The sequence below is a fragment of the Silurus meridionalis genome, chromosome 2 (genome assembly GCF_014805685.1).
Source record: "Silurus meridionalis isolate SWU-2019-XX chromosome 2, ASM1480568v1, whole genome shotgun sequence".
Classification (NCBI taxonomy): domain Eukaryota; kingdom Metazoa; phylum Chordata; class Actinopteri; order Siluriformes; family Siluridae; genus Silurus; species Silurus meridionalis.
Window position 1 is genome coordinate 20,514,285 of NC_060885.1, and position 23,120 is coordinate 20,537,404.

General features: G+C 38.8%; 2 protein-coding genes across 2 annotated transcripts in view; one reads left to right on the forward strand and one right to left on the reverse strand.

Annotated features, from left to right (window-relative positions):
* LOC124403653 (leucine zipper putative tumor suppressor 2 homolog) lies at positions 1-16,516 on the forward strand. Its single transcript, XM_046877355.1, is given in 7 exon segments — positions 1-264; positions 9,566-9,831; positions 9,833-10,094; positions 12,175-12,253; positions 12,256-12,725; positions 12,874-13,143; positions 13,865-16,516. Coding segments are annotated over 6 exon segments (2,082 nt in total). The 5' UTR covers positions 1-264; positions 9,566-9,592; the 3' UTR covers positions 14,627-16,516.
* The window catches only part of pdzd7a (PDZ domain containing 7a), a 20,745-nt gene continuing 14,018 nt past the window's right edge, over positions 16,394-23,120 (reverse strand). Inside the window, exon 16 of the mRNA XM_046877343.1 lies at positions 16,394-17,672. Within this exon, the coding sequence (XP_046733299.1) occupies positions 17,523-17,672 (150 nt within the window). The 3' untranslated portion in view covers positions 16,394-17,522. The remainder of the gene's footprint in view (positions 17,673-23,120) is intronic.

Genomic DNA, 23,120 nt, shown 5'->3' on the forward strand with positions numbered 1-23,120 from the left:
AAGAGAGGAAAGTTTGACTAGGGGAGAAGGAGTGCAGGAGGAGGAGCAGGAAAGGAGAGATAGAGTGAGAGAGATAGAGTGAGAGAGAGTGTATGTGTGTGCACAAGACTATACTACAGAGCAGGAGCATGTGAGTGTGCGAGACGGAGAGAAAGAGAGGGAGCAAAACCTAAGAGCAGAATGAGCAGGCTATGTTTGCCTTCTTAGTTTGGCTCCCGGACAGAAAGCATAGACAGTAGGAAATGACCATGAAGAGAACTATGGGTATGTATGTGAATACATCTATCACATATACACACACACACACAAATAACTCACACTTACTCGTTCCGATTACACACATACAATTCTGTGAGTTCTTTAAAGTGATCCAGATGAATGATGAACTTTTTGAACACCGAGGGGTTGATAGATGGGGCATTTACAAGACAATGGATGAAAACAGAGTGTTAGCAGCATTGTGTTCTCTGTGGATGGGAAGCATGTGTTTTTTAGCTGGTGTGTATTGCACTAAAAACAAAGAGACATTAAAGTTACAGAAAGTGTTGTGTTAGCTACACTCTTTGTGTATTTGCATCGTAGCATGCTTGTGTGTGTGTGTGTGTGTGTGTGTGTGTGTGTGTGTGTGTGTGTGTGTGTGTTTGCTGTCTGCAGCCGTCCTGTGTTTGTGTGTGAAGGTGTTCGTTGTTTGAGGGCTGCTGTTATGAGCTAAACCTCTCAGTTGAGCAATCTGCAGTAATGGACATACTCATGCTCATGGATTCGCTTGTGAAAGTGGACCAAGCCATGCTGAAGAATCTTAAGACGAGATGATTTTTAAAGTGCTTTTTAACTCAGTGTAAGGTCATAGAAAAAAATAAATGTCCAGGTTAAAGCAGGCAATTATATACGTTTTAAGCCTAAAAAGTTTTTTTTATAAAAGTAACAGAAAAAAAGCTAAACATTGCAGTCTGGTGATATCAGTCTACACTGGTGGCTCTAAGGTTTCCTCATTGTGTGCCTCTTGGTTTTACTGATATTTAAGATCTGAATATTTTTTTGGGTCTGACTCAGTTTAGTGGTAGACCTGTGTACAGATTGAGCCTAAAATAGCACAGACTGTGACAAGTCAGAAGTCTGCAAACATTGCTTAGAGCTGATGAGATCACCAGGAGAATGTGCTTGCGTCACTCTGCTGGAAAATAATAATGTGTTAAATCACTCGCGCATGTGAGAGGAATTGAACCCGTATTCTCTTTGCTGATGTCTTTTTAAGGAAATTTGTTGGTCAACAGAACTTTGCCATAGTTTCATTGTTTTCAGTGACACAGAGCTCAAAATGGCCCCCCTGAAAGTCTTATCCACATTGTTCAGGGTTGCAGTGCATGGAGGATGATGGAAGCTTTTTCTCTTCTCTTCTCTTCTCTTCTCTTCTCTTCTCTTCTCTTCTCTTCTCTTCTCTCCTCTCCTCTCCTCTCCTCTCCTCTCTCCTCTCCTCGGTAACCTTTCCTCTCCTGTTGAGGAGATGCCAGGTATTTATATAGATGTGTGTGGAAGGAAGGAGAGCTCATTAGCCCAGTCTTGGACTCAGCTGACTGCGCTGAATCAGAACTTTCCATGCCATACTTTTCCCTCGCCGTCTGAGCTCGTCTGGAATCCGAAGTGACACAGTCCACAATCCCATTTGGCTTTTCTCACTGCAGCTTATTTGCATATTTTCAAACCGTTTTTTCCAGTTGTTTATGGATTTTACTTCACTTTTATAATGGTATATTCATACCAGAATACTTTTGATATTTTAACCTAGCTAATAACATTAAGGCTGATTCTGTCTGACATCGGTTTCATGTTACATTAATAAAAGGTGACATAATAATGTGCTTGAAATTGCTGTAGCAAAATTGCATTGACTGCACTCTTTATTGATGTATTGTGTCTTAATGATGGACATGGGTCATCTTAAAGCCATACGCATAAGCAAAAGTTGAAGATCTGAAATAGTTCAGTAATATGCAATAGATAATACTTAACTCACATTTTCACCTTTCCCCACACTGTTTATAGACAAAATGGATGAACAGCACTAATATTCTTCTAGTAGATTTGTTCCGATTTGGGTCTGCTGGTTGCTTTCAATCTTGCTGATTGTAGCTGATGTCTAATAGGTAATAAATGCTGCTCACTGACCCATCCAGGCGATGTTGAATTCTCTGTGTTGAAAAAGTGCATTCTTTTGCCTCATTACCCTCCCATCACTCTCGTCTTAACAGAATGACCATGCAGCAGCGGGCGAAGGAAAAGGGCATTAGTGTGGTGTGACCACAACTTCTCTCCCGCTCCTTTTCCTGATGTCTGCCTGTCTGACCGCTGGCCTGGGATAAATAATCATTAGTGGTTGGAAATTTATATTGCGGTATTCAGAAGCAGCTGAGGAGACACAAATCGGCCAGTGCTTCAATGGCTCTAACAGCATCTAAAGACTTTTCACTAGCACAAGCCTGCATTCACACTATCTGGATCATGCACATACTGAAAATACGCACATAATATAGTAGTATGATGTACACAAAATCACACATTTTTTATATAATGAAAATGCTGCAACTTTTAGACATTTCCTTTTTGACGGTGTCAAATAGATTTTTACATTTTCTAATGCTGAATAATGTTTTTTACGTTTTATGTGGTATATAAAAACCCATTGGAACACCTTGAGTAACGATTTCTTTAAAAGAAAAAAATGCAGACCTTCATAAAAATCACACCTGGGTGACTACAGCTGCTCTGGGTACATTGAAAACAATCAGTCTGCGGAAGACCCTTGCCATCTTCCTGACACAAATCTGGACAGAGACAGCTAGCTGGGGCCAAGTAATGCTTTACACCCAGCAGAAAAAAACCTTCGTCCATGATGTTGATTGACAGGTAGTGTCTTCCTGACATTGTGTAGTGGATGCCACTCGCTGCATCTGATTGCAGAGTGTGGCAGAGCGACTTTGTTCTGGGAGGCCTAGGGAGGCCAGACTACGGCATGAGAGAACTGCGTGGCACCTCCGGAGTATTTGGATGCTTTGCATAGGCTCATATGCTTTGAGATGCTAAAAAGCTCGCTTACCCCCATCAGTTCTCTGTTTGTCGTTTAATTTGGACACTCTTTTGTTCCTCCCTCCCAGCATGAGAAGTTGTATGTCTCACACATACCCCGTCTGCCTCTAAAAACATCACAATACAGGAATAGGAAACTAAAAAGACAGTAGAAGGACAGGAAACAGGCAGTCAGGTATGAAAGAAGATTTGAACCAGGGGTTAAGTACATAGCAAGGAAGAAAGAAGAAAAGAGATGTATGATTTTTATAAAATTCAAGTATAATCAGATAATAGGGTGTTTGATAATGAATTCGTAAATGAGTGAGGAAATAGTAGAGTGGCCTAAGGTCAAAGGGTTACAATGTCCTCTATCTTTCTCTATCTCTATTTCTTTTTGTGTTTCGCCTGCTCTTACTGCCTCGGTTTTTGTAACTCCCACTGTTTTTGTTGCTGAACCCCACCTTTTTTTCTGGTGTAGCTTTCACCCCGAGGCTACACACATGTAGGCCTCAAATGCCATGGCAACATCAACAAACAGCCACAAGCCGAAAGCTTGCAAAAGCAACAGGGTGGCAATGATAAAGCACAGTCAACCAATTACCCTTGCTTTACAAACTATGGTTTTAATTTAATCCACTGTTTCCTCATTGAGATACAGGAATAAAACATAGAGAAGTGGAAACTGTACAAGCTAGATAGATGTAGAAATATTGGGAGCTTTATAGTGTTTAGCTTGATGAAATTCTCTCTTTGGTTCCTGGTTTTAGGGAAGCCTTTAAAAGGCAGTTGGCTTCATTTGGGTTTGAGAGGTTTGAATGGGTTTTTGTTAACTTTGTAAGAGAACAGAAAATAAAAGTATTTGTGACTCATAAGCTTGCCCTTTAGCTTGGAGTTGCAAAAAAAATGTCCAAGATTAGTCCTCTAGTTTTTTTGGTTTGTTTGTTGGATGGAATAGGAACCTTTGTTATTAATCTTTAAGGGTCAGTTTGGTACAGGCTAATGTAATATATATATATATATATATATATATATATATATATATATATATATATATATATATATATATATATATTCATATTTGTAGAATTTTGTTATCAAGTTATAGCTGCTCAATGAACGGGAGACCATTTGTGTCTAACTATGTTTAATTCAGGTAGCAGATATTTCATTTCCACTGAAGTCAGCAATGCATTTTTGGACATTAAACCTTACCCTATGCTTTTTATTTGTTGTTATTCACTTTGGATCGTGACATGGAAAGTAAAGGTACATTCCTTACACATCTGCAAATAAAGTAATATTTACTGTCATTGAGGTTTTTTTATTCAAAATGGAATGTTTTTAATCCCTCTTAGGCCACCCATAAGTTGTGTGATGTTTGGTGTTAGGCTGTCTCTACTGAGCGTTCTACAAGGAGATTTCATCTGTTTGGAAAACTGACATTCAAGTCCTGTTTTAATGCATATAATGCACACAAACCATAGTTGTGGTTGGACAGAACACTGGGAATGGGGTGAAACTGATTAATAATTGAGTCTGACTGGCTCTGTGAACTCTAGCCGAAACTAAACAGCTTAAGTCAATCCAAAGCTCTCTGGCAGTCCAAAAGCTTCGTTCTGCATTTTGTGTGCAGCTTTTGCTCCATGATGTTTTGTGTCATAGTAACAGCAGCAGTGTGTGATCTGAGCACAATATGACTCCTGACCTCTCTCAGATTAGGACACATTCAATGGCCCACAGTGCAGATATTGTGAGATTTGATTGTTGACAGAGACGCCTCACAAAATTATTCTATGATACTGTTAGTTGAAAGATTATTACATTGCCCCATGTTATCTGCTGTAGATTCAGAATGGTGGCACACACAGACATGTGGATGTTATCTTCATTGATTAGATGCACATTCCTTTTAGAAAGTGTAAACATTAGTATTATAGCTGTATACGGTGGAACCTCAATACTCAGAACCTCGATAGTTTGTGACTTTTCATTTGGAACCGTAACTCATGAAAAATCTGAAACTTTCCGAAGAAGCCGCGAGTGGAAAGTTCGGAGTAACATTTCAAAACAGTTTGTACTAATAAATTACATAAAAATGTTTGAAAAACTATTTTATTATTGTATTATTTATTTAAAGTAGTAAACAAAACATTTATAACATTTATAAATTCACAATTCTTTGTTGAGTTTACAGTACAGAACAGCAACCTTGTGTTATACAGTATTGTTACTTGCGAGGGGTCATGGAACGTAACCCCAGTGAGGATAGAGGTTGCACTGTATAATAAATATATAACTAGCTACTGAAAGCATTATTCCTAAACACCTTTAGAATAAATTAGAACACAGACTTTCCCTCAAACTTTCTAGCCTGATATCATGACTAATGCTCTTGTGACTGAATGGGCAACATCCTTCAGAATCTAGTGGTAAGAAAAATCTGCAATGTGAAGCAAAAATAGAGTAAGGTTTCCGCATATTTTTAAACATATCATGTGTTTGTAAGCCTATAGTATATATTAACTCTTAAAATATCTCAGGTCACACATTTTCTTCTTTGTACCTTCTGCAAACTATGCAGCATTGTTCTGTGCTTTATGTAACCTTTTGTAGAGATATTTAGCAGTGTTTTATCTTCCAGACATGATACAGCATGCTTAGAGCATGCAAAGAAATTTTGTGTTGTTTTGTTGTCTGTGTGTGGATCTTTGTGTATAAACCAAACATTGTTGGTGTATTATTTCAAGACTGTTTCTGGAGAGTGCTGCTATCTGATGTCTCTGAGAGAGACAATGGGAGAGCAGCTGGCAGGAAGTCACAGGAGAGAGGCTCACTGCCTGATGTCCAGTAAGAGCTCTCCGGAAGGGTTGGTGTGATGTCGGAGTGTGCATGGGACTGTAATCATAGATTCATATCCCTTCCTGTCACTGATTTACACCAAACACCTGCTTGTTACAACATTGAAGATCATAATGGGCACAATTAAGGTGATAAAGTGAGCAAAAGGAGACTGCAGAAAGCAGGAAGGAGTATGGATGTTTGTGATGTAGATTCAAATAGTCTAAAAACAGCATGGTACAGGAATAGGAAGTGAGAAAGTCAGAAAAAGGACATGGCTGGAATGAAATAGGCAGCCAGGTGTAACAGAAGCTTTCCATGTAACGAAAATAGAAAACAAATGAGTAGCATGTAATTATTAAGGAAAGTGGTAAGAATGGGAACGGATAATCTATAAATAGGCAGTGTGATAAACACAAGGACTTTAGGTTGTACTTGAAGGAACAGAATTTTTTTTAAAAGAGTGACAAACTGTAATGCTAGAAGTCGAGTGAAGGGGCAAAGTGCCTTTACAGTGCTGTGAGGATAATTGTGTAACTCTGTATTTATGGTATGTAGGTGGCACACAGTGATAGCATAAAAGTAAAAGTAGATTTGAGTGTTTCTAGCATTTCCACATCTGATTAATTAATACACAAATCAGAATGACCATCATTTATTTATGATTGTATGCCAGAGTAATTTAACTTGTTAGAGGTAGATGAATCACCATGCATCACACTGAAGAAACAAGCGCCTAAGTCTCTTGTTTAGAGAGCAAGCAGAGGTATGAGGCAGTACAGTGTCATGGCCAGCATTTCCATGGGAAGTAGCTTTGATCAGGATCTGAATACACATCAAACACTCTGGGTCAGGAGACCTCTCTGTGTCTAAATGGGATTAAGGCTATGGGGATTTTAATTTAGAGATCTGGTCCTCTGCTGTGTTCCATGCTCAGCCTCAGCATTTCTACACATTCTACCCCAGCTTCCACTGCGAAACTGAATGCTTCCTGGGAGATTCACATCTCACAGCTAATCCTTTCCGGCTCTGCTATAGCTATTAAGATTTATCATAACAAGATCTCTGTGAACAGCTCTGGCTAGCTCTATGGATTAGAAACACCTGCAATTGCTCCCCTCTGCTTCCTAAATGTTGTAATACCAGAGATAAATAATGCATACTGGACTGGATGACTTTAATTGACCTGTTTTATTTGGCTAACCAGAGTCTATTGGGTGCAGTAAGACTGCAATTTCACTTTTTCCCCTTTCACTAGAAAGTATTGTACTGTATAGAATTTGTGACAGAGATGATTTTGTAGTAACTTTACTGCCACATGAAACATACCATCACAAATCTTTTTTGCCATAGCACCAAGAGTGCTGGACAGGGACATGATGTAGAACCACTGTTACTGTTACTATCAGTTCAAAATATACGATCATCCTACAACCTCTGGAGATCTTTCATGCATATTGATATGATGGGAGACACAGGTATTTAACCAACTTATAGATGACTCGGATTTTAGGGTATAAACCATACATCCAGTCCAATCTATCTAAATTGACTGATCAAATACAAAAAGGTAGGTGTATAAAATGTGCTGTTTCAGGAATGCACACTGATGCTTTTCCTGTTGTTAATGGGTCTCCTTAATTTGATTGGGGTGGTGTCATGTTAAGGAGGATCCAATAGGGTGATGGAGAAGAATTTTTTGGCGAGAGTATCAGTAACAGAAGCAGGAGCCTGAGGTCAAGTCAGGAAAAATTAGCAAGCGGAGTAGTCTTTGTGGATCCCCTAATCCAATTATTCTAGGCTCCGACTGTTTGGGTAGGGGTTGTGAGAGTGGAATAAGAGACAGCAATAATATCGGGTAATAAGGGTTGCAGAAGCTATCGAATCAAAAAATCATTATATTATATGTTCATGCTTTTGCCATAGATAACAAATTTCACTTTTTCATTGTGGACATTTACTCACACTATTTTGATCTATTTTGATCTAGAGGCAGTAACTATGAACAGCAAAAGAAATTGTGTAACAGTTCAGGAAACTTGTATAATTTTTTTTTAATGCCCTTATAAATATAAACTATATAATACTATATAAGCTATATAGAGCTTTGTATTCATAACAAGGAGAAAGTTATAATTTCACTCTAATAGTATGAATTTTGTGTAGTCAAAAAAGGTTGTGTATCTCAGGCATGTTAATTTATTTTTAGCTTTTCAAATTTATTTTAAGTATTGTGGTATTTGGTATGTTGGTATCATGACAATATTCCACTGCAAAAAGACATTGAGTGTAGTGGCAAAATGAAAAGTGACAAGGGGAATGAAGGTAGGCTTAATACATTTTTTATTTTTTATATTATTTATTCTTATTTTATTTTATTTTGTGTTTTTGTTTCTTGCCAAGCATACAAGACAGAACAAGCATTGTGTAATAGAGAGCAGGATGGAGATGAGGCATGAAAGTAAGGTTATGGATGGGGGAGATCTCGTGTGAGATCAAGCACCATGGGGATAATGGTGGGTGTGTTTGGTCTGTGGGTTTAGAATTTTGGAGGGTAGCTGAGTGTAAGAAGAGTGCAGTGATCCATGATAATGCAGCCTGGAAAGTTCAAGCACGTGGGTCAATGGGTTATGGACATGATTTAAGGTTGCAACCTTTTAGACATTTTTTCACAAGCCGATATTACCCACAGTCAACACACTAGGTTATATATTCTATATACTAGCTTGTAATATGTTTGTGTTTATTAATTCATCTTGATTGGGTAGAAGCAGGGATCTGGGAGCCTAAAGGAAAGAATCATTAGGAAAATTGGAACCAAAGAATGTGATGTTAACATTAGTGGATCCAAGTTCATGTAATGTGCAGGCATGACACTATATTCTTAACAGGTGACACACTTCTCCACCACTCTCTGTTTCTTTTATTGTATCTAGAAGAAGAAACATACCACAGTCCCTCACTCATATTGGTAGTTGACAAATTGCTTTGCATTCTAGTTTGCATAAATGGAAACTTTGCTCAACATTAAATGATGATTTACCTACTGCCCACACAAACTGCCAGCACTCATTGTCTGAAAAGGATGAGGTCTATTAAGATGGGTTCCAGGGGGAATTCAGCAAGCAACCAGATTGTTTACCTTAATACTGATTTTGTGTTCGGGACAGCTCTCTTAGTATGCTTTTATTTGAAAGAAAGTCAAAGAGACACATGGTTCTCAGGATTGATTCAGATGTTTCTTTTGTAACATTACATTTGCTGTAGAACATATAAAACAGATGACTGCATCACAAAAGGAAGAACAGATCTGTTAGGCTGATAGAGAAGTACATGATTTGTTCCATCTTAAACTGTTCACTTCAAAATCCCTGTTTTGGTAAAGAATGTCATAATTTATCGCTAAATATATGTTTCCCACATAACTAATACTACTAAATACTGTTAACAGGCTAATATCTGGCTTTGTTTACTACCATTGTCAAAGAGTTCAGTTCAATCTTCTTATTATCATTTTATTTAGCTGTTCCTTAGCATTCCATCTTCAGTGCTTAAGGCTATTCACTGTATATTTTACTTTGAAAGCACTCAGATCAGTGATCATGTTTTAATTTCATATCCTTCATGTTCTAACTAATATTTTCTCTCTGTCTTTTTGCAGAGTGTGTGTATTGGGCGCACAGTCGCCATGGCTTTGGTTCAGGCACTGGTTGTGCCTTCTGATCACCCACAATCCAGTGTTGATCTTCAGCCCTGCCTACCTGTATCACATTCCCCACCCACAGGCATTATGGGCTCTGTCAGCAGCCTTATCTCTGGACGCACTTACCAGGAACGCCACTGTCGCGCTGTCAGTGACTTCAGCGCCAGGCTCCGCAAGCCCCTGCCTGCCACCAGCTGTTTCCGGCAGCAGGAGGGCACACTGCGCAGGGCCAGCTCTCGAGGAGCTCCTCGACAACCAGACAACTTTGCCTATAAAGAACAAACCCACCAATCTCCTGACTGCTGGCAATGGCAACTATGGATACATGAGTGATGATGTGGTGGGTGACTGGAATGATAACCATGTCAAAGTAGGCAGCCCTTGCAGTGACACAGAAGAAACACAGAACAACCGAGGAATTGTGAACAGTACTAACATTGGCGGCCCTCCGCCCAAACTCATCCCTGTCTCAGGCAAACTGGAGAAAGTGAGTTTTTTATTTAATGTAATCAATTGTTAACGATTTTTTTTTTGTTTTAAAAATGTTGATAGAGAAGTATAGAGAAGGTCAGAAGGAGTTGCAGGAGTTATGGTCAGGCTGCATCAAGGATCAGCTCTGAGCCCTTTCTTGTTTGCAGTGGTGATGGACAGGTTGACGGACGAGGTCAAACAGGAGTCTCCGTGGACTATGATGTTTGTGGATAATATTGTGATTTGTGGTGAGAGTAGGGAGCAGGTGGAAAAGAGCCTGGAGAGGTGAAGGTACACGCTGGCAGGAGTGATTTGTAATAGAAGGATTTCTGCAATAGTGAAAGGGAAAGTTTATAGGACTGTGGTGAGACCTGCGATGTTGTATGGATTAGAGACAGTGGCATTGACTAAAAGACAGAAGGCGGACCTGAAGGTAACAGAGCTGAAGATGTTGAGGTTTACGTTGGGAATGACGAGGATGGACAGGATTAGAAATGAGTTTATTAGAGGGACAGTGCATGTAGGATGTTTTGGAGACAAGATTGAGGTGGTTTGGACATGTGCAGAGGAGGGACATGAGGTAAATCGGTAGGAGAATGCTGATGATGGAGCCACCAGGTAGGAGGAAAAGAGGAAGGCCAAGGAGGAGGTTTATGGATGTGGTGAGGGAAGACATTCAGGTAGTTGTTTTGAAAGAGGCAGATGAAGAGGACAGGGGGGTATGGAGATGGATGATCTGCTGTGGCGATCCCTAATGGGAGAACCTGAAAGAGGAAGAAAAAGACAAAGAATTGTAACCAATTGTTTGTCTATCATTCTTAAAAAAGGACATCAATATTTTCTCTAAAATTAAAAGATTATTTAATTATGCTTTAGCAGGCATTGTTGAGATCATTATTGGCATATTTATTTTGAAAGAGAAGTACCTGCTGTGACAAAACTGTCAATCAATTCATAGCTATTCAGAGTCATACTTTGCTGTTATTAATCTGTGGCCACATTTCATCAGCGTCCATCCAAATAATCACAAGATCATTACCTGGACATTCTATATGTGCACATTGAATCCAAAATAATATAACAGTTGATTGCAATGTAACAACCTCTGCACTTAAAAATAATGAGAATATATATAAGGTGAGGGGAAGTGGATACTTGTGTATGACCAAATATGTCTTTTTCTGATGGGTCTAAAATGATCCTCATGGAAGGAGAGAGGAAAACACAAACCTGGCTGATCCGGACAGAAATAAAGCCACGGGGCCGCACCTGCAAATGATGGAATTAATCCAGATCCATGTGGAAATTTAATCGTGTTTGAACAGGATCAAAAAATTAAAAAAGTAGCCCAGGCAGCCTGTGATAAACAGATTATGTGTCTAGGCTTTTTTTGGTAAAGACATTTTATATAGAATACATAGTAAACACCCCCCCCCTCCCCATTTTGTATATTCATCCTGGGAGGTATTTTTAAATAGTTTTAATCTCTTTGTAGGCTTGCAATTATATGGTGGTTTTGCTTGAACATGGTTTAAGAAGAGACACTACATTGCTTATAATGTGCATTGAGCAGTATTTAAGATTTAACATGGCAGCTGTATAATATACTGTACTTTCTGTAAAAAAAAAAAAAAAAAAAAAGGTTGGTAATGACACTAGCACAAAATGCCTGGCATAATTATTTTTTTACCTTCATGCATATACATATATACAGTAGGTCACAGACATTTTAGTATTATTTATTTATTTACATTTTTGTTAATCATCTGTCATCTTTGAAATGCCACCTTGTTGCACTTCTGGGATATGGGTCTCTTCCCACTCAAGTACATATGAGCCAAGTTTTTATGGCTAAAAATAACACTCAAATGGTGCCATGATTGCTGTCAAATGGATAGTCTTGTCTGGAAGGCCAATACTTTATGGTCACCATTCATTTACTTTGACATTTATTTCATCATAATTTTTACATTTATTACATCAACTTAAAAATCAACTTCAGTTGGAAGAGAAAACTGTTTTTTTTTTGTTATGCGCTTCATCAAAACTTAAGTAATGTTTGCTCATGCACTCACCTGAATATTTTTGGATTACAGAATATGGAGAAAGTCGTAATTCGACCAACTGCCTTTAAGCCGGTAGTACCCAAGAACCGCAACTCAGTGCAGTATCTTTCCCACGGCCAGGGGGCAGTCTGTCAGAGAGCCATGGAAGCATCAATCTTTTACTTCCAGGAGGTGCAGGGATGCTGTGCACAGAGAAACACAATTCATACACTGGTAGCCGCAACGCTCGCAACAGTCAGACTTGCAGCATGTCCGATTCTGGCCGCAATTCACTTTCAAGCCTGCCCACATACAGCAGTACAGCATGCAGCTTGGTGCAGTGCGAGAGACTGTCCACAAGCACAGAGTCAACAAGGCCCACAGGAGGACATGGCCACACGAACTCCGACAGTGGTCGCTCCTCATCCAGCAAGAGCACAGGCCAGCCACTCTCAGACAGTGGATCATGTGGGCGTTCCCCTGCTCCCCCAGAGGGCTATGAGAGCATTATTCGTGAGCTCGAGGAAAAGCTGAGAGAACGAGACTTGGAGTTGCAGCAGCTCAGAGACAACCTGGATGAGAACGAGGCAGCCATCTGCCAGGTATGTGATCTACATATTAAATAGAGAAAATATAAAACTACACAGTCTTCATATGCAATCTCTTCAGTTATGTTATAGATACATAATTATACTTTACCAGATAAATCTTGTTAATGAAATGCTTCTTGAATGGGTTCTGGATGTTTAGGTATATGAGGAGAAGCAAAAACGCTGTGAGCAGGAGATGGAAGAGCTCAGGCAGAGTTGTGCAACCAAGATGAAGCAGGTGCAGCAGAAAGCACAACGGGCCCAACAGGTGCTGCAGCTGCAGGTCTTTCAGCTCCAACAGGAAAAGAAGAAGCTGCAGGAGGATTTCTCACAGCTGCTGCAGGAGCGAGAGACACTGGAAAAAAGATGTGCCTCTATTGAAAGAGAGCAGAACCAGTTAGGCCCCCGTCTGGAGGAGACCAAGTGGGAGGTCAGCATAGACAATTCTTTAAAAATTTATCAGAAACTCAGGAGAATGTGTTTCGTGTGCAACCTTTAAATATGGTGCCACATTAAAACAATAAGTCATGTGAGGCAAAAAGATTAAATAAAAAGTGTCAAAGATGCGTCTTGTCCTCATGTGTCTTTTGTGTGTTATGTAAGAAATATCCAGTGGTGGACAAAGTACTCAAACCAAAAAACTTGAGTTAGAGATAAAATAGATAGAATATTACTCCAGTAAAAGTGCCCCCTTTAAACTTTCGCTTGCATAAAAGTTAAAAAGTATTTGCTTTTAAATGTACTTAAGTATCCAAAGTATTATGCTTTTTATGGCTATGTATTATGTAAATATATATATATATATATTATGTTTATGTGAAAAGACTCTAATGTATGATATTGGACTTTAGATATTAAAATGTATTCAAGTTAAAGTAAAAGTCTATCTAAATACTATCATTAACACCACAGCTGTTTGCCAACAATTACAATTTCATTACAACACATCATATTTTTTGTCCAGTCATAGCTATTTTTAATGGAACATCTGCAGAACAAGTTAGTTATCTTTTTTGCAGCTATAAATAGTTGTTGGATCCAGCATATTAGGAGCCTATTTAAGTATGCATTTAATGATCTACATTACTGCTTGTTCAGTGTCACTTGAGAATCTAAAATGGAACATTTATCACAATGTTTCTTTACTGCAGGTTTGTCAAAAGTCTGGTGAGATCTCCCTGCTGAAGCAGCAGTTAAAGGATGTGCAGGCTGACCTGGGACAGAAAGCAGCCGAGATTATTGCCCTAAAGGCTCAGCTGCGAGAAGCTCGATCAGAGCTGCAAGCCAGCCATACGCGCATACATGAGGCTCAGGCAGCGGCACGAACTCGTACACTCGAACTGGAAGTATGTGAGAATGAGCTGCAGCGCCGCAAAAGTGAGGCCGAGCTACTTCGTGAAAAGCTGGGCCGCCTTGAAATGGAGTCAGCTCGTCTCAGAGACATCATGGTGTTGCCCATCAGCAAGGGCCAGTGCATGAGCTTGCCTCTGCCTCAGAGCCGTGTCGGAGGTGGCCTTAATCAAGTCCACAGCCCTGCTTTTCAGGAAGTAGTGGAGCCGCTGCCATTGTACGAAAGCGATGTGAGCAAGCTACAGCATCAGAGCACAGATACTCTTCATGGTTTGCACTTGCAAGTCGAGCAATTGCGCACTGAGCTGGTGTTCGAGAGAAGGCACGGACACGAACAGCTGGAAGCCTTCGAAGAGGAGCGCCGTGTCTGGCAGGAGGAGAAAGACAAGGTGATCCGCTACCAGAAGCAGCTACAACAAAACTACATCCAGATGTACCGCCGCAACCGGGAGCTGGAGCGCGTGATGAGGGAGTTGAGCCTAGAGCTAGAGAACAGGGAAATGGAGGAGTTTGATATGCGTCATGAAATCAGATTCGAGGAAATCGCAGCCACTGAGATCTAACACACATTTATTTAGTTCACAGCTGCAAAACAATTTAAATGCTCTGTGCACGCGAATCTGTTCTGAGGAAATGACTTAGGCACAAATGCAACCGTTTCCCCACAGCCAGAGAATTCAAATTGTTTTCAAACACTGCCTGACTTTGACTGTGTCCTTAATAGTGTACCGACCACCAGAACACCACTTCACACTCTAACTGTGGTAGAAATGCAGCCTAGACAGTAGTACATCCTGAACGTCCTGTTGTCTGACAGCGGAAGTGCCTTGTCGCTTCTACACAGATGTGTGAATATAAAGACGTTTTGTGTGTGCTTTACTGAATTTCAGCTCATGTTATGTAATGGACTGATATCATGTGCTGTGTTCAGTCAAGGTAAAGGCACTAATGGGAGAGGAGAGGAGGACCTGCACTAATGGACTCTCCTCTACTTCTTACTAATATAGCATTAATATTAATGTAACTCTAATGCAGCACGGTCGAGTTCTACAGAGTTAAAGTGCATTGTCACATCATTTGATCTGCTTTTAGTGTGCTTAATCTTGGAGTTGTTGGAGGAAGAAATGAAAAACAGCTTTTGTATAGCGACTGTTGTCATGTCAGGGTGCACCATAAAGACAGAGAATAACATCTGTTCTATTTGTCCTCTGGGCTCACGGGGGGCTCAGCAAGTCAATACTAATCACTTTATTTCGAAGTACTATTTTTTTATTATGATGAAATTCATCTTCCTTTATAGATTGCACAATATTGTAATGCACACATCTGAGTGTGACTAGCACCTGTGCATGTTAGAGTCATATCCAAGCATCAGGCTGTGCGGAGATTTAAGTTTCACATATGCTCCAGTCAGAAGCGTCTCCACCCACAGTGGGTAGCCATTGCCTTCATTAGCAGCCTAGTCATGACAATGTATTCATAGATCTTAGCTTAGACTTGCCTACAGCTATTGAAATCCGAATTAAGAAATAGTCATATAGGAGGGCATGTACATACACAATATACACTATTTTTTTGTTATTACTGAACAAACTCTTTAAAATATGTAGCAATGAAATCTATTTTATATATTTTTATATGCATATATAGTGATAGCCTATTTTGTGGTAACATTTCAACAGTTTTCTATCTACACTTTAAGAAATAATCCAGTGAAGCCATTTGAATTTTGCAAGGCACTTCAGAGAGACTGCTTCTAAATCTGCAACGTTGCTGCGTAGATTTCAGAAACTTGTTGGGAAATTGGAAACGTTGTTTTAAGAATTATCTACCCCGTGCCGGACACTGCCTGACGCAATCACTATTCATTTAGCATTTTCCAAATGCTTGCAACAATGATTTGTAGCATTTCACACCTCAATCTGTGTTAATAGGTCAAATTATTTGAAACAATTTGAAACCAAATAGCAGCATTAATCTGGAAATTCTTGGTCTGGATATTTTTGCTTGTGGTCAGATCATTTTTATTTAAAATGTTACTAATTTCTTGTGTTTTTATATAAATCACCCCCCACACATGCACATGCACACGCACACACACACACACACACACACCAAGACTGTCTCAGAGATCTGTTGCACCAGTGGAGCACAATTCCATTTATCTCTCAATACTAGTCCAAACCATGACTGAAACACATGTAAATATTTCTAATATTATATTTAGATTTTTATACATAATTTTTCTGTTGAAGGTGTCACCACTGGGAGAAGACCAAAGTAAAGTAACTTACTGTATTTTTTAATTGTCTTTTATTCATGTGTGTGTGTGTGTGTGTGTGTGTGTGTGTTTTGTCTTTTCATGTTGTAAGCAATTGTATATTATCAAGCTGTACATTTTCTGTAAGAAGCAATACAATGTTTTTGATTAAAAATGTCACAAGTCAAAGTGATTCTTGCTGCTCATATTGCTTTAGCTCTTACTTTATTATGTACATAATCGACTCTTGAAAGCATTCGAAACAAATGAAAAACAATTCTGTAACAAAACCTTGGTGACGTGATTTTTATTTATTAATATGGTATAATACATATGACTTAATTACAGAACTTTACTGTTAAATCACTTAATAATGCTACATGAAGGGCAGTAATAAATCTTCCTTCCATGATAGACAGATGATCACAGAACTCACATTCGGTACCTACTTTGACCTTCAAGCATTTCAGATGCTCTATTGCAGTAGTATTTCACAGTGGTGTAAGGCACGCTACAAATGATGTCTTGTAATCGTATTCAGAATGATTTTAGTGCATAGCATTTTCAATAGACTAGTGCATGCAACGTTCTTTACATTAAACGTGCATAAACTATTTGCTATATCTTCAAAGCACTGCCCCAAAAGATTAAAGATTAAAATTAAAATAGCGAGTTACATTCAGTTAAAATTTCATATCACCATAACCTTGTGTATTCTTTGCTTTAGAAACTGTAACTGCCAAGTTTTGAAGAATGTTCTTTTCAAAGATGATTCATGCCAACATATTTCTTGCATTAGCAGGATTAATGCCTAAATTTATACATGAATTCTGCACTGCTAAAGAATTGAAAAAGATATGAAATAGATATTATATTAAATAAACACATAAAGCATTGATAATAATGCTTAAATATGCTCCATAATTGACTCTCCAGATAAATCCATTGTGTAAAAATCGATGCAGGAAAAAAAGCCTAGTCTGTGAAGAGACAGTAACTCTATAAAAGCTCTCTTTTAGACATCACCCTTCAGGCATGTGGGTTCAGCCGACAATCGCAGCTTTGCTCTTGCATGGAGCTTTCCTTGTTGTCATAAGATGTGTTCCTTCAGGTTTCCTGCTCAGAGCCTCTAGAGTATAAACCAAGCTCTGGCTGTAAATTTGTCTCTCCTGTACAGAACAGTATTGCTAATTTTTCCTTTAGTAGCTCTGGTTCTTTGGGATTTTGACAACAAACTCCATGGGCTCTTTGGCCTTGTTGCTGAAAGCCTTCCTTATGGCGTCCACTGCATGCTGGTGTGTGACTCCCTGGAGTGATTCGCCATCAATTGACACAACTTCAAATCCAGCCTAGACACAGGGGAAAGGAAAGAGGTACATTTTCAAACATTTACTTGTTCCACTGCTGTTTCCACCCCCTACATTAATCCTTGCATATTTCTGTCAGCATAGTGACAATTTCTCATGAATTATACATGGATGTAGGGTGAATGACAGGAAAGATAAACTCCTAGTTATTTCCCTTGTTCTCTTCCTTCAATGCCTGTCAGTGAGCTCAATCCACCCAGTGAATCATCCCTAATCATGTAGTTCAGTTTTGTGTTTACCTGCAGCCACAGTAACCAGAAGAAGACAAAACACAGATGTGGCAGCTAGGAGTTAGACTACAAACAGACAGCATTTAGTCTTTTAAACACAGTACCCTCATATACAGGACAAAAAGTGGCTTATCCTGTTTTACCGATATTCTTAACACATACATTTTCCTGTTTCATCTCAATATTTGGTCTTCATGGCCAGATATCAATGGCTCATTCATAAAACTATAAGCCAATCTAATCTGTTTTATGTATGGCGCTCTCTAATCTGTCTCTGCTTGCCCTGGTGATCCTATACATCAGGCTATAAATCTGAAGACATGACCCTCTGGCTCTCCTGCTTTATACTAGTGCTGGGGAGGGATAGATCATTCCCAAGTCCACAAGCAGACTCATGCAAGAGGATCTTTTAGACGTTTTAGAAGAAAAATTAAGTGCAGTGAATAACAAATCCCCTCTCTCTCTCTCTCTCTCTCTCTCTCTCACACACACACATACATATACACATACATATTTAACATATATTTAGCAAATTTAACAAATGTAAACGATTCAGATCCACAAATTAAAATTTTATTTATTAAGGGAAAAAAGCTGTCCAAACCTACCTGGCCCTATTACCCCTAAATCTAATAACCAGATGTGAAACCCTAGGCGGCAACAACTACAATCAGGCATTTTCGGTAACTGGCAATGAGTCTTTCACATCGCTGTGCAGGAATTTTGGCTCACTTTTATTTGCAGAATTGTTTTAATTCAGCCAAATTAGAGGGTTTTTGAGCAGGAACACCATGGGTAAGCTTGTGCCACAGCATCTCGTTCGGATTTAAGTCCGGCCACTCCATAACCATGATTTTAGTTATTTATTTAATCATTTAGAGGTTATTGTCCTGCTGCATAGCCCAATAGTGCTTAAGCTTGAGGTCATGAACTGATGGCTGGACATTCTTCTTCAGGATTTTTTCTGGTAGAGCACATAATTCATGATTCGATCAATTATGGCAAGGTCCTGAAGCTGCAACTACCACCATGTTGGTATGATGTTCTTATTATGAAACGCTGTCTTAGTATTATTCCAGATGTAATGGGAAACACACCTTCCAAAATGTTTTTTCAGTCCATAGAATATTTGCCCAAAATCTTGGGGATGTTTTCCTGCAATTGTGAGACAAGCTGTTGTGTTTTTTTTCTCAGCAGTGGCTTTCTCCTTAGATCTCACCCAATTTTTGCCCAGTCTCTTTCTTATTGTTCAATCATGAACACTGAACTTAACTGAGGCAAGGCAAATTTTTTTATTTATTTATTAATTTTTTTATGAGCTCCTGGATGATTAGTAGGTGCGCAGTTGAAGTAATTTTGGTAGGCCAAACCACTCCTAGAAAGGTTTTACTGTTTCAAGTTTTTCCACAATTTGTGGATAATGGCTCTCACTGTGGATCACCTTAGAAATGGCTTTGTAACCCTTTCCAGGATGAAACATGTCAATTACTTTGTTTCTCATTTGTTCTTGAATTTCTTTAGATTGCAGCATGATGTGCATGATTCACTTTGTCGGACAGGTTCTATTTAAGTGATTTCTTAATGTAACAGGTCTGGCAGTAATCAGGCCTGGGTGTGGCAATTGAATTGTAATTTGGCTTTTCAAAAAATGAGGTTATCACATTTCATTTATGATTTAGCATGTCTTTGTGTAATATTTAAATTTACTTGATGATCTGAATGATTAAAGTGTAACAAATAAAAAAATATATATTTTACAGCACTGTATACAGACACGCATGCACGTACGCACGCACGCAAAACCAAAAGCAAGGACTCTTCCTCTGCCATTGTAAAATTCCAGGATACATCTGCTTGGAAATGTCCCTGCACCCTTCCTCTGTGATTAGAGGTATTTTCCCTTCACCTTTACTTTCACAGACCAGAGCAATGAAAACTTTTACCCCAATTACAAAAAGTTGGGATGGTGTGTAAAATGTAAATTAAAACAGGATGCAATAATTTTTATTATTCCCCAAAAATATTTTTCTATTACGGTAGAACATATCAAAAGCTTAAACATAAGCTAATTTTAAATTTGATGGCCCTAACACAATTCAACAAAGTTGGGACGGGAAGCCAAAGGCTAAAAAAATGAGTGTTATTAAAAAGAAACAGCTGGAGGAACATTTTTCAACTAATTAGATTAATTGGGAACAGGTCAGTAACATGACTGAGTCTTGCAGAAGTAAAGTTGGGCAGAGATTTACCCATCTGCAAAAAACTACTATTGTGGAACAATTTCAGAATCCTGTTCCTCGACATTAATTTGCAAAGACTTAGAATTTTTCATTATCTACAGTACATAATATCATGAAAAGATTAGAATATGAAGAAAATATTTGTGTGCATTGGACAAGGGAAAAAATGCCCTTGCTCTGTGATCTTCGAGACCTCAGGCAGCACTGCATTAAAAACAGGAATGATTCTGTAAAGAAAATCAGTGCATGGGCTCAGAAACACCTCCAGAAATCATTGTCTGTGAACACAGTTGCCATATTACACAGAACTGCAGGGTAAAGCACTATTGTGCAAAAAAGAAGCCACATTTGAACATGATTCAGAAATGCTGCTATCTTCCCTAAGCCAAAGCTCATTTAGAATGGACTGAGACAAAGTGGAAAACCGTTCTGTAGTCAGACAAATCGAAACTTTAAAATTGTTTTGAAAACTATGGACGCCACGTCCTCCATATTAAAGAGGAGAGCAACCATCCGGCTTGTTATTAGCGACTCAGTTAAAAAGCTTATATCTCTGATGGTATGGGATACATTAGTGCCTATGGAATGGGCAGTTTTCACACCTGAAAAGGCACCATCAATTCTGAAAGGTATATAGAGGTTTTAGAGCAACATATGCTGCCATCCAGACATCATCTTTTTCAGGGAGGACCTTACATATTTCAGCATAACAATGCTAAACCAAATCTATTACTACTATATATTTCAATATGACTCTGTAGTAGAGATTTTGGTACTGAACTGGCCTGCCTGCAGTCCAGACCTTTCACCAATTGAAAACATAACAAAAAACAAGATTTGCAAATATACACTCTACACAGCACCCAACACTTTTGGAATTAGTGTTGAGCATCCAATAGCCACATGGGTCATCAACAGACTACATTTCCTGAACATATTTCGTCTTTTGAAAAATAAATAAATAAATGCGCCATCACTCTAATTTAAATAAATAAACAAGTAAATAAACAGCTTTCAATTTGTACTGTGCTACAGCATATTCAACACCCTAACATTCATTGAACTAAATAAAGAATTATCCTCTTTTAGCCTCCATCTAGCCAATTTACAAGCTACGAATTTATTTATCCCTTAATTTTATTTACTGTACAGTAGGCCTGCAGTTGTATCACAGTTTTAATTAAGAGCCTTTTGCTACTTTTGCTAACACAGAAAAAGCTAAGATTTACTGATGTAGAAGTATTCAAAAGACACAGGAAATACACTGTTATGAATAATATGCGTGTGAAATGACCAAAAAACATCTGCATTCTGACTACGGTCTGCATATTTAAATTTTCCTTGACATTAAAGAATCAAAGACCTTGAGTCAAAGCCCTTGCTGGTGGAAGCATGTTACTGCAATCTACTAATGGAAGAATATTCTGTATTAAGTGTTGTTCTGAGTATTTCTGCATCGCTGGCGGTTCATCTAAAGGTTGCTAACAGCAATATATATATTTATTTATAATTCCATGCTACTCCCCAAAGCACATACTGTAACTTAATGTTCTCTCATAATAGTAACACCACCCAGGACTGTTTTCTGAACCTTTCAGGACCCTAGAAAAAGAAAGAGCACTTGCTTGGGGTAAAAATGGAATAGAAACAGAGCTTCAGGGAGAGCTAAGTGCACTTCTCTAATAGTCAAAGTTTATATGGGTGATCGCAGTGCAGAGGTCATCAGCATATTTATAAAATATATTAAATAAACAATACATTTTCAGCAGTTAAATTTCAAATTTCTATTGAACAATTTTTAAGTGTATCCTTATTTGTGGGAACATGGCCTCAATGTTCTCTGCATGTCTTTCTCACTATATCAGCTGTCTGCATTCCTAACGTATGTGACGAGTATTGGTGCGCACACCCTGAAGGTGTGGCAGAAGCCATCTGAGTGTGGCCAGTGCTTGCTGAGTTGATAGAACAGTTATCGGTTGAGCGAAAAGATCAGGATGTGCGTTAACACTGCCAAGCCATAACACGCACTTCCTCTGCCCTGACAGAGGAGTGAAATTGCATACATGATAGCGGCTGTGGAGTGGCCATACAGCACCACTCGCTTCAATGTGTAAAAATAAGTAATACGTTGGCTATTGTTATGTGTTAAAACACACAATCAGAAACAGACAATTTTAATCCTTTACTCTAGGCCTTATCGCATGCTGAAGGTGAAACGAATGTATAGGAGCTGAAGGACTCCAAGTTTGACACTGGATCTTTAGAGTGACTGCAATGTGAGGTGCTCACATTAGCGCCAGGAAGTGCTGACACCTGATAGGCAGAGGCCCCCATGCACACACACACACACACACACACACACACACACACACACACGCTAGGGATTTCCAAAGGGTTGACCTGGCACTGAAGGTCACTGTGATGGTGTTTCAAGTAACAGGTATCTCCCTGTAACCTCTACTGACCAAACCGTGGCCTTCATTATATGCAGTTTTTTCTGTATTACAACACATACCATGGACAAAAGTAATGGGACACCTGACTTTTCCAACCATACGTGGTTCTTGCCCAAAATTTACCTCAAATTTGGAGGCACACAATTGTATATATGTTTTTGCATTCATTTTTTCCTTCATTTGAACTAGGTGACCCAAACCTATTCCACCATGACAATGCCCCTGTGCACAAAGAATTCTAGTATCTATATATACAGTGGAACCTCGATACTCTCAACCTTGACACATTTAAGACCTTGATAGTTTGTGACTTTCCATTTGGAACCGGAATAAGAGTAGAAATCAAGAAAAATCTGAGTGGCTCGAAAGTTCGGAGTAACATTTTTGTGTACTAAAAAAAATTTTAATATTTGTTTATTGTATTATTCATTTAAAGTAGTAAATAAAACATTTAATTCACAATTTTTGTTGATATTACAGGCAAGGGGTTATAGAACATATATA